The sequence below is a fragment of the Chiloscyllium plagiosum genome, unplaced genomic scaffold (assembly GCF_037043375.1).
Source record: "Chiloscyllium plagiosum isolate Xiang-an unplaced genomic scaffold, Cpla_swu_hap1 HiC_scaffold_17, whole genome shotgun sequence".
Taxonomy (NCBI): Eukaryota; Metazoa; Chordata; class Chondrichthyes; order Orectolobiformes; family Hemiscylliidae; genus Chiloscyllium; species Chiloscyllium plagiosum.
The window spans coordinates 58,796,063-58,808,905 of record NW_028270155.1 but is presented as its reverse complement, the minus strand read 5'-3'; the positions used below and the strand labels follow the sequence as shown (position 1 = coordinate 58,808,905).

The 12,843-nt window shown below is 40.2% G+C and overlaps 1 protein-coding gene across 1 annotated transcript in view; it reads left to right on the top strand.

The window, feature by feature from the left end:
• Positions 1-10,931, top strand: part of rspry1 (ring finger and SPRY domain containing 1) — a 67,860-nt gene extending 56,929 nt beyond the window's left edge. Inside the window, exons 11-14 of the mRNA XM_043707140.2 lie at positions 1,777-1,879; positions 7,598-7,750; positions 7,966-8,070; positions 9,248-10,931. Of these exons, the coding sequence (XP_043563075.2) occupies positions 1,777-1,879; positions 7,598-7,750; positions 7,966-8,070; positions 9,248-9,344 (458 nt within the window). The 3' untranslated portion in view covers positions 9,345-10,931. The remainder of the gene's footprint in view (positions 1-1,776; positions 1,880-7,597; positions 7,751-7,965; positions 8,071-9,247) is intronic.
• The last annotated feature ends 1,912 nt before the right edge of the window (positions 10,932-12,843 follow it).

The following is a 12,843-nucleotide window of genomic DNA, read 5'->3' as shown; positions in this document are numbered from 1 at the left end:
ATGTTGAAAGTACTACCAGGCATTCCTAAAAATGAAGTACCATGATGAAACTACAATACAGCTAAACTTGTTTCTTCCACTGCTTAGCACACATTTGGTACAATTGAATAGTTCCCAACCAACAGATCTGATTAATGCTGTAGTTTTGCTATGTTCCAGTTATTTCAATTGTCAATCATCAGTCATAAATAGTGAGAAGAAGAAGAAGAGGTTTCATAGATACCTCATTGTGATGGCAGAGTCAAGCATATTGTTTCAAAAGAGCAACTTGCAATTGTCTTAACTACAAATGCTGAGTGGATGACCCATCTTGCGTCACCTTGAGGTCCAGTGAATTCCTTTCCAGTCTTGAGGCAAGTTGATTTGCTTGAAAAAAATATCCAGAGCAACAATATCAAGAAACAGCTGAGCGGCCTGGATATAGTCTGTTTTCAGTTCTGTGCATGTGTTCGCCAGAAATAGCTGCACTGCTAACTGAGATTTCCCGGTACAGCTAAAATGTTGGCATTTCTACAATAAAAAATACAATATGCCCTCTCTACAAAAACATACAATCCAGAGACCAAGTACTGGCCAATTAGTTTACTTTGCTGATGATTGTGATGTTGAATGGGATAGTCACCAGTGTTATCAAGCAGTGCCGCCTACTTAATAGAATTTCTCAGCAGGCTAAGTTTTCAGTTTTGCGAGGGTGATTCATCTTCAGAACTCTGGCCAAAACATGAAAAAGCAATGAACTCCAGGGATGATGGCAGAATGATTGCATTTGACTTGAAGGCATCATTTTAACAAAGCTGGAGTAAATTTCAGCTTGCCACACCTGGTACATTTCTGCAGGAATTCATCAGGACAGTGTCCACAGCCAACCACCTCCAGCTGCTGTCCCAATGACTTTCCCTCATTGTAAAGTCAGAAGAGGGGAATTTCATTGTGTAATGTTCAACTTAATTTGTAACTTGAGATAGGAAAGTTCCAACATGCAGCAGAACTCAAGCAACAATCATGCCTTGTCTAAATAGCAAGGAACAGTTTTGTTTTATGTGAATCATGGAATGACTATCTCACAAAGGTGTATAATCACTTCTCGACTTGATGACAATGTCATTGAAAGTCACTGCAACATCTCAGCAATCACCTTGGTCTAGAAAATTTAACTGGACCAGGATCAGAGGCACGATCTAAAGAATTATCAAGAGGCTGGTCATTCTGTGGTGAATGACTTGACATTGCTTGAGTGATGTCCCTTTTAAAGGAAAATTCATCAAATAGAGGCAATGGTGTAGTGGTAAGTGACTGACTAAGCTCGTAATCTAATGACCCAAGCCATATCTGGTGACCGGTTCAAATCCCACCATGGAAGATGGTGAAATTTTGAGTTCAATACAAATTCTATAAATAACAGCTAGTGTGATGGCAATCATGTAATTACTGATGTATTATAAAAGCCTGATTTACTAGTATCCTTTAGGGAGAATTCTTTACTTTTTAAAGTAGCAGTGCCACCATCCCATACAAGGAAACCAGCTGATAAAACATGATAAAAGCTGATCTTCCTTGACTAAGTGTCAGTCAGGTACCATTTCTACCTATCAATGTAGTCAGAGATAGGTTTGCGTTATAGTCAAAATGTATTTTATGTCTGGACTATATGCAAGGCTTTAAGTGGGGAAGGGGGCACAAGTAACCTTTGTTCGTTGATCTAGCACTTGTGTGAATAATATCTAATTTTGCTCCTCTTATTGAGAAAGCATTGCATTATTCAATTTTTCTGTGCAGGGGACACAATAGGATTTCTCTTAGACTTGAATAAGAAGGCAATGATTTTCTATCTCAACGGAAACCAGCTACCCCCAGAGAAGCAAGTCTTTTCATCAGCCACGTAAGTAAATGTTTACAGAAATACTTGGGTTTTTCTGGAAAAAAGTTGCTCTTGGAATTTTGAAATATGTTATAGCTCATGAAATATCAATTGATTTGATGCAAAATATTTGTTTCGAAGGAATACAGTATTTTCCGTAAACGTTAAAGCGCTTCAAATGCTTATATTTAAGAGTAAAAAGTGGAAAAACCTCCAAACGTTTTAGATGTATACACACTCTTAATGGATCTCTTTACCTGTTTTGTTTACAGTTTTTGCAATTTTTATGCACAATTATTTGCAGTTGACAAAGCATCAGGAAATTTGGAAGTGATATATTTGATATATTCAAAATTTGTAGTGTTATGATATATATTCAAATTTCTTTGTTTCTTAAAAAAGCTTTTTGCACATGAATTGAATTTTTCTGTATAAATAATATGGTATCAACCCTGTAGAAATAAAATTGCAGGAAAGTTTGATATCATGCAAAGAACTCTAAGACTCTTATTGCTTGGATTTGCTTTTTACTACTTTAGCTCAAATTCTGAAAATTGTGCTGGATTCACCTACCAGAAAAATTATTCACAACCATGTTAATTCCCTTTTATTGTTTAGCCATCATTTTTATCCATTTGCTGCTCAACTATTTCATCTCCAGTTCAGATAATTTGCTGCTTTTTTTTTAATCAGTACATTTAGCTCTGATTACTAGACTGGTGAATTGTTGCTAGACCATATTAACAAACATTGTATTCTTCAAATTGTGGTGCACAATCCTGAACACATTATTTCCAATGATTTATGACGTGACACATTCTGTTTATTTCAATATTAACCCACTCCTTCATATTCCAAGTCTCATGAAGTTACATGATTACAACCACAACCAAGATCTGCTTACCTTCTCTGTCCATCTTCTGAACAGCTCTGGAACTTCTAAACTAGGGAAGCTTACTTCTTGAATTCCTGCACCTTGAGGATTAGTAAAGGTTGCCCACAGATTAGGGTGCTGTCCAGTCTAGGTTTCCAGATGTTGGAAGTAGAAAATAATAAGTCGCGTTTACAGAGAGAAGGGAGAAACAGTTTTTTACATATTGTCTTTGACACAGGAAATCATCTTTTGAGGTCATAGAGATGTACAGCACGGAAAAAGACCCTTTGGCCCAACTTGTCCACGCCGACTAGCTATCCCAGCCCAATCCAGTCCAACCTGCAAGCACCTAGCCCGTATTCCTCAACCCTTCCCTATCATATACTCATCCAGATGCCTCTTAAATGTTGCAGTTGTACTAGCCTCCACCACTTCCTCTGGGAGCTCATTCATTACACGTACCACCCTTTGCTTGAAAAAGTACCCCCCTTAAGTCCCTTTTTAAATCTTTTTTCCCCCCCTCACCCTAAACCTATTTCCTCTAGTTCTGAACTCCCCCAACCCAGGCAAGAGACTTTGTCTATTTATCCTATCCATGCTGTTTATGATTTTATAAACCTCTATAAGGTCACCCCTCTGTCTCCAACGCTCCAGGGAAAACAACCATAGCCCATTTAATCTCTCCCTATAGCTCAAATCCTCCAACCCCGGCAACATTCTTAAATCTCTTTTCTGAACCCTTTCAAGTTTCACAATATCTTTCCAGTAGGAAGGAGACCAGAATTGCACACAATATTCCAACAATGGCCTAACCAATGTCCTGTACAGCCGCAACGTGACCTCCCAACTCCTGTAATCAATACTCTGCCCAATAAAAAAGAAATACCAAACACCGTCTTCACTATCCTACCTACCTGCAACTCTACTTTCAAGGAGCTATGAACCTGCACTCCAAGGTCTCTTTGTTCAGCAGCACTCCCTAGGACCTTACCACTAAGTGTACAAGTCCTGCTAAGATTTTCTTTCCCAAAATGCAGCACCTCACATTTGTCTGAATTAAACGCCATCTGCCACTTCTCAGCCCATTGGCCCATCTGATCAAGATCCTATTGTAATCTGAGGTAACCTTCTTTGCTGTCCACTACACCTCCAATTTTGGTGTCATCTGCAAACTTACTAACTATACCTCTTCTGCTCACATCCAAATCATTTATATAAATGCTGAAAGGTAGTGGACCCAGCGCCGATCTCCCACTCTGTCCTAATCAATTCTCTTTGTTACTTCTTCAAAAAAAACTACATCAAGTTTGTGAGACATGATTTCCCATGCACAAAGCCATGTTGACTATCCCTAATCAGTCCTTGCCTTTCCAAATACATGTACATCCTGTCCCTCAGGATTCCCTCCAACAACTTGCCCACCACCGATATCAGGCTCACTGGTGTATAGTTCCCTGGCTTGTCCTTGCCACATTTCTTAAACAGTGGCACCATGTTAGCCAACCTCCAGTCTTCCTGCACCCCACCTGTGACTATTGATGATACAGATATCTCAGCAAGGGGCCCAGCAATCACTTCCCTAGCTTCCCACGGAATTCTAGGGTACACCTGATCAGGTCCTGGGGATTTATCTGCATTTATGCATTTTATGGCAAATAAGAGTTAAGGAGAATCCAAACAAATCACATCGAAGGAAGAGATATTAAGGTTAGAGATTAGTCTGAAATGTGGGCTTCAGAGGATCTTGCAAGGGCATAAAGTTTGAGAAGGATAGCCAGTAATATGGTCACAGAAGAACACATACTTGCCAAAAGTTAATCAACATTTTACTCTTGTTACAAAGCAGATGGGAAGAACTATAGAAATGTAAAAGCACAGAAGTGGGCCATTTGGCCTATTTTGTCCATGTTGATCCAAAGACACCCAGGTGCCCTTTTCTGATCCTGTCGTCCTGTGCAAGGCCCTTAGCCCTGCATCTTACAGCACTTTGTGCAGATCCAGAGAGGATTAGAAAGAGTTAAGGGTCACTGCACCACTACCACTCAAAACACAATCATCCTCTTTTTTTAAACAAAAAATGTCCTCCTGTCCCGTCTAATCCTTCTGCCATTTAGCTTGAATCTATGACCCCTGGTTTTTGAATTGTTTGCAAGGGAAACCGGTTCCTCTTGTCTACTTTCATCTCTTTCCCCTTAATTTTGTATACCTCAACCATGTCACCTTTCAGCTGCTTCAGTCTCCCTTCACAGCTACAATTCTACAGCCTCAACAACATTCTGGCAAATCTCTGCACTCGCGTGCTCTCTCTAGAACAATTATATATGTACTTTTAATGTGATGACCAGAACTGCGCACAATACTCCACTGAGTTTGTCCGTCGGAGGATAGTGTAGGAAGTGGAAAGGAAATTTTAAGTGTTAAGAGGTATAAGAAATGTTAGAAAAACTGGCTTTATTACCTTGGTAGTAATTCCGAAGCCTCAACAAATGTTTAAAAGGCATTCGGTTGGATTCACCATGATAGCTGGTGAAATTTTACATTCAACGATCTCGTGGTATCATCACTGGACTGTTAACCCAGATAATGTTCTGAGGTCACATGTTCGAGTCCTGCCACGGCAGATAGTGGAATTTTGAATTCAATTAAATATCTGGAATTAAGAGTTTAATGATGACCATGAAGCCATTGCCGATTGTTGGAAAAACCCAACTGGTTCACTAATGCCCTTTTAGGGAAGGGAATTACCATCCTTACTGGTCTGGCCTACGTGTGACTCCAGACGCACAGCAATGTAGTTGACTCTTAACTGCTTTCTGGGCAATTGGTGATGGGCAACAAATGCTGTCTGGACAGTGATGCCTTCATTCTGTGAATCGATTCTTAAAAAATAAGCCCAATATGTCTGGAATGAAAAGCTAGTTCTAGGAAACATGAATCTAGAAGTTGCTATCAAACTCCACCTGGTTCATTAAAGTCCCAGGGGAGGAATGCTTATACTTGTTCTGGCCTACATGTGGCTCCAGACCTATACTGCTCTGAAAAGGCCTAGCAAGCCACTTAGTTGCACCAAACCACTACGGAAAGACTATGATAAGACACAAACCTCATGGACCATCTGACATTGGCACTTGCTATCTTGTCAAATTTCTGCCAAGTCTTCTCATTAACATCTGTTGGCTTGTGCCAAACAGAAGAGCTGACCAACTGACTAGTCAATCTATATTACAGTGGTGCTGGAAAAGCACAGCAGGTCAGGCAGCATCCAAGGAGCAGGAAAATCGACGTTTCGGGCAGGAGCCCTTCAGGAATGAGGCTGGAAGTCTCGGGGGTGGAGAGATAAATGGGAGGGGTGGGGCTGGGGAGAAGATTGAGAGTGCAATAGGTGGATTGCCAGAAAAAGTAAGATATTTCTAAATACTTGAGCATCAAGTGAATTTGGCTGTTTCACTATACTACTCTGCAGTAGAGATATAAGTGGCATTTGCCAGTAACTGGATGCACCATTGAGCTGAACAGACATTCTGCCACCCCTCATCTGAATAATGTATGTAGTATATGCAGTTCAGTGTTCATGTATGCTATAAGTCCTAAATATCATATATCCTCAGCTGTTTGCAACAGACAAGGTACTGAACCAACCAGTACTGACAAAATGCACAACATCTGGTTCAACATTGAATGTGATTCCACTATTGGGCTGCATTTTCTAAATCATTAATTTGTGCCAAAGTATGTTGACAACCAATTTAGGGTTCAGTCTGTCACCACATACAGATGTCTGGAATTAGCTGTGGATTCAATTTAAGGGAACATCAATCCTGAGATCGTGGAGTAATGATTTTAATGGGAGTAAAAGTCACCAAGAAGGAAGAACTGAAGTCTGGCATACAATAAGAGTGGAGACAGGAGAGAAAAGCGCAAGAAATGCTGAAGATCAATGTCTTGTGCTCAGCTTCAAGTGACAGCTGAAGTGTTTGCACAAGTGCATGGTATTCAGACAAAATTCTAATTCTGAAGGTGTGACTATGTTGATGCAAAACATGCTGGTATAAACCAAGGATGGAAAAAGACTACATGCTTGAAATCCTGTGGCCTAATTTTAAACATAAACATAAATATAACATGTTAAATGCAAGTCCAATTTTTTTTTTTCTTTTGGATCAGCTGGTATTTTTGGCAGTTCAGTTATCTCCACTTTAGACACATACTCGCCCCAATGTCTCAAGAGTATAAGCCACTGAAGCCCTACAGTTACAACAGTTTTGATGATATCAGCAATTCTACAATTTATTTGTATTTAGAAGTTCTCTTACGTGAAACAGAACTCTTTTTTTTTTTATTTTCTCTCATCACCGTGCTGTGTTTGAATCATTCACCACCAATAAATCACCTGCATTATCTAATTGTTTAATTTCCATGCAAAGTCTGTCAAGAGTAGTGCAGACCATCCAAGATGTGAGAGAGGGGGGAGGAGGCTAAAGCAAATCGAGTTGATCTTCCATATATGTCCTAATCAGTGTGTTCAAGGACGTTATGACCTACCTCTGGAACAGGTGGGACTTGATCTGGGCCTCATGGCTCAGAAGTAAAGACATTACCAATGCACCATAAAGACCCTTTAAAATGGAGTTGGAAGGGGAATCATAAATTCAATTATCTGAGTAAAAATATCAGCACCTGCTTTCCTTAAGCCACTGGCATTTGATATTAACCATTCAATGTCATAATTAAACAGAACAATACTGCCTTTTTCTGTACAAAGTTTTTAAACTGTTTTAACATCTTTATCACCAAAACTGTTTCCAAAATGTGAATATTAAATGTGGTTTTGTATTTAATTTTTACTCAACTGTATTCATTTGCAGATCTGGCTTCTTTGCTGCTGCTAGTTTCATGTCTTACCAACAGTGTGAGTTTAATTTTGGAGCAAAATCATTTAAGTATCCACCAACAGTTAAATTCAGCACGTTTAATGAATATGCCTCCCTCTCACCAGAAGAAAAGATCATTCTTCCAAGGTGCGTGCAAACTATATCAAACAATAAAACTAATTGGATCATTGTGTTTAAAGGTCTCATGGCATTTATTTTTGAAAAAAAGAGAAAAATCGCTTAAAATAACCGTTAGATCTTTTAAAAAGTCATCACCAGGATGTTTGTGTGAGTGTAAGCATTAGAAAATGAATGAACTGGAATTTGTTGTAATTTTGTAAAAATTGTTAATTATGTTTCAGGCATAGACGTCTAGCTTTATTGAAACAAGTAAGCATACGGGAAAACTGCTGCACCCTTTGCTGTGATGAGATAGCTGATACAGAACTCCGACCATGTGGACATAGGTATGTTGCAGTTTTGTTTTAGTCAAATCATTTTTGCCCACTTTATAATGGTTGTCTGCAGTCACAATTTGTTTTCAAATCCGTATGCTATTGATGTAAACCGCTTTGACTTTCTCTGACTCTTACTGGTGTGTGGCTTGGAGAGGAACTTCAGACATTGTGCCTGCTGCACATGTCCGAGATAGTAGTGGTTGTGGGTTTGAAAGGTGCTGTCTAAGGAGTCTATATTCTGAGCCTTGGTGAATTCCTGCAGTCCAGTTTTGAAGATAGCGGGCTGCTGCTGCTGCTACTACTGATCCTTCAACTTTAAATCTATGCTCCTAGTTCTCTCTCTACTGAGGAAAGTAGGCTCTTATTCATTTGAGCTAGGCCCTTTTATTTTTATATCCACCAACTTGAATTTTCCCCATTGGCCTTCCCTCAAACAAATTCCATTTTCATAGACCGTTTCTTGGTCTCCATTATGTTCCCAAAGATCTACCCTTTCGATTGCAATCTTCCTTTCAGTGCAATGACCAAAGCAATAAGTGGTATTTGAGCTGCAATCTAACTAGTGTCACACAGTTCAAGCCTAAATCCCTGCTCTTTGTATTCTATGCCTCACCCAATAAAGGGAAGTATCTTGTATGCTTTGACCAGTGTTCTACAGCTGCTTAGTCTGTCCTACTGGCATAATGAGTAATCCTGAAGTCATGTGTAATTGTCGAAAGATGTGTGTCTACCTAATTATTGAAATTTGTCATAACTTTTTTGACTAGAACAATCCCACAAAATTTATCCACAGTCAAGTTGTAGTGTATTGCTGTTCATTCTAGGAACTTAAACAACATGAATTGATTACTAGCAATATAACTGTCTGAAGTGATCCTTGCTCACTAGATGTCCTCTTTTGATAATATCTCCAAATAAAGTCTCCAGAATAATGAATGGAAACCAAAATGTTGAAAGTAGTCTTTTAGATTTACCAAAACTTGCACAACTATTTTGTGCTGGCCTAGAATAAGGTGTCTCAAAATATTGGAGCACTGAAATGTTTCATGAGCTTGTACAGTAGTATGTGGTCGCCTTAATTGAAAATCATTTTGAATTTTGGAAAGCTTGTCTGGCTCTACAGTTCTCACTGAAATACTTCACTAAAGCTTACTTTTTAACATCTTGATCTTCTTTTTGTTTACAGTGATCTATGCATGGAATGTGCCTTGCAGCTGGACACCTGTCCCTTGTGTCGTCAAGAAATAAAGACCCGGGTCAGGCTGATTTCACATGTTTCCTGAACTCTTTCTTCTAAGACCCGTTCTGATCAACATCAATACAAAGTGCTAAAACAATGAACCTCCAGCTGGGACACGTACCATCCAAAATGCAATGTGCGTGGATGCTCAAATCAGTCCATTAGCCAAAAAGGGCTAACTTGATAAATTCCAATGAAGCAAGTTTTGGCCACTTTCAAAGCAGCTCCCAGACTACATAGACCTATAGCACACATCTGGCTGCATTTTAGCACTAAATTGGTGATCTCATTGATGCCATATTTTGGCCGTTGTGGGGAAAATGTAAAATTATTGCAGAAGATTACGCTTAAGAGTGTGGTTTGAGGTACAGTGGTGAAGGTGAAGCACGGTATTGGGGCAGTGTAGAGAAACCTCACTCTTCAACTAAACATTAAAACTTCTGACCTGCGAGTGCTTAATATGGATATGGAGTACCTGAAATAGGGGAAGTGTTCTACTTAGTACTCGATATCCTTCACCTTCAAGAGCACAACATATCTGAAGTTTCAAAGAAGACAATTTCAGCTTTCTTCAAGAATAAAGATACCTATTTACTTTGTTTTGTGTCCTCTGACTAAAAGAACGTGGTGCTTATTTGGCAATCTGGTTCATTGTCCAATTCATCAATAGCTCTGAAGGGCTATGAAAGGTTCCAAGGATATATGCAACAGCAGCAAATCAAGAAAAATATTCATGAATAATGAAATGTTATCTTTGCATTATTTCCTATATGCACAAATGTTTACTTTTGTAGCCAGTGTTCCACAAGGTACAAATGTGTCCAGTGTAGCAGTATCAGTTTTTGCTGGAAAAATTTCATGGCAGATGAATGACTCAAAACGGCAAGATTTGCCAAATTACTTGTTTAAAATTTGAGACCTTATGAATCCAAAGAACAGTTTTTTAAAATGACATCTATGGTAGTCAAAACTTTTTGTTGATCATAAAAACATTTGTAAACTATCCACAGCGCTAACCCTTCTGGATAGTGAAAATTATAAATTATTTATTTAATGAAACTGTGTTCTACTGATGCAAGAAGTTTTTTCATTCATGTTTTAACATTAATGATTGGATTTGCCAAGTTTTGTAATGCAACTGATTTGGGCTTTCTCACCACGACTGTTGTCATCTTCTCTGTCTCCCCTCAATTTTATTAGACCAGAATTTGTTAGAGCATTGAATTATGAAACTGTCCGTTTTCAAAGCACTGTAAATGAAAGGATTCTTAAATGTGGAAACAAAGGGAGATAGCAACTTTGCCTCATTCAATTTCTTTTGCCAGTTTGAGGAACAATCGTTGAATAATTGGGCTTGAAAATGGAGTATTGTCATTTTTTGAACTAGTTTGAAATGCCATGGGTTTACTTGGGACAATTCAAACTTGGTTGTTCTTAATCATTATTGTACTACACCTGAAATACACTCAAGATCTCACTACATTCCTATTTACCACTGTACAGAAATCAGAAGATCGCACTCTTGTCTGGTATTGAGCACCAGAGCAACTGGTGTTTTCAGAAAAAATTTGCATAATAAAATTTGAATATGAAGTGTTTAAAGAATTAAATTTATTAGAATAATGTAAAATTGAGAGACATTGTCAATTTTATACATGCAATGATGTTTAAAACAAATCAGCATTGAACTTGCTGCTGGATATTTTGACTAAATGTGTGTGACATTCAAATTTATTTACATGGATAAGAATATTTTGTACTTGACCTGTTATGATTAGGAATTAACTTTCTGTGAATGTTACAGTTACCTTATCTGCTACTGAGTGCCATTCCATATCACTCAAATATTTCAGGCTATATTGATTTCCAGTACTCTTGTAAAACTAGTTGTAAAAACTTGTAATGTTGGAGACACCTTGTGAAAAATAGGAGATTGTGCTTTGGCATGCCTGGGAGAGGACTGCTTACTGCATTCAGGAAAGCTTTGAATTGGGAGTTGAAAATAAGGTTCTTCAGCTTTTTAGTTTGCATTTTTAGCTTTCAGTACTCTTGGTGTTTGTTTTCATTTAAATTTTTGCTGGAACCAAGAGCACTTGACCTTCCTTAAACTGTCCTCTTTAGAGAGTTGGGGGGATAATGTTGATAAGATGAAAACAGGATGGATTGAGTACCAATTGACAGTTATTCTAAGCAAGTTTCAAAGGATCAGGAAATACAGAAAAGAGAAGTCTGAGGCTGGTACAGTTGAGAAGAGGAGCAAGTTAAATAGTCAAGGCAGAAAGTGAGGTCTGCAGATGCTGGAGATCAGAGCTGAAAATGTGTTGCTCGAAAAGCACAGCAGGTCAGGCAGCATCCAAGGAGCAGGAGAATCGACATTTCGGGCATAAGCCCTTCTTCAGGAGTGAGGAAAGTGTGTCCAGCAGGCTAAGATAAACGGTAGGGAGGAAGGACTTGGGGGAGGGGCGTTGGAAATGCGATAGGTGGAAGGAGGTCAAGGTGAGGGTGATAGGCCGGGGTGGGGGTGGAGAGGTCAAGAAGAAGATTGCAGGTTAGGAAGGCCGTGCGAGTTCAAGGGATTTGACTGAGAAGTTTTGCATTTCTTGCGGTTGCAGGGGAAGGTGCCGGGAGTGGAGGTTGGGTTGGTGGGAGGTGTGGACCTGATGAGGGAGTCACGGAGGGAGTGGTCTTTTCGGAACGCTGATAGGGGAGGGGAGGGAAATATATTCCAGGTGGTGGGGTCCATTTGGAGGTGGCGGAAGTGACGGCGGATGATACGCTGTATATGGAGGTTGGTGGGGTGGTAGGCGAGGGCCAGTGGGGTTCTGTCCTGGTGGCGATTGGAGGGATGGGGCTCAAGGGCGGAGGAGCGGGAAGTGGAGGAGATTGGTGGAGGGCATCGTCGATGACGTCTGGGGGGAAATTGCGGTCTTTGAAGAAGGAGGCCATCTGGGTTGTACTGTATTGGAACTGGTCCTCCTGGGACCAGATGCGGCGGAGACGAAGGAGTTGGGAATATGGGATGGCGTTTTTACAGGGGGCAGGGTGGGAGGAGGTGTAGTCTAGGTAGCTGTGGGAGTCGGTCGGTTTATAGTAAATGTCCGTGTTGATTTGGTCACCCGAGATAGAAATGGAAAGGTCTAGGAAGAGGAGGGAGGAGTCCGAGACGGTCCAGGTGAGTTTGAGGTCAGGGTGGAAGGTGTTGGTAAAGTGGATGAACTATTCAACCTCCTTGTGGGAGCACGAGGCAGCGCTGATACAGTCATCGATGTAGCGGAGGAAAAGGTGGGGGGTGGTGCCAGTGTAGCTGCGGAAGATGGACTGTTCCACATATCCTACGAAGAGGCAGGCGTAGCTGGGGCCCATGCGGGTGCCCAAGGCTACTCCTTTGGTTTGGAGGAAGTGGGAGGATTGGAAAGAGAAGTTGTTCAGGGTGAGGACTAGTTCAGTCAGTGGCAGGGTCCTGGTTGGTACGGTGGGAAAGGAAGAAGCGGAGGGCTTTGAGTCCTTCGTGATGGGGGATGGAGGTGTACAGGGACTGGATG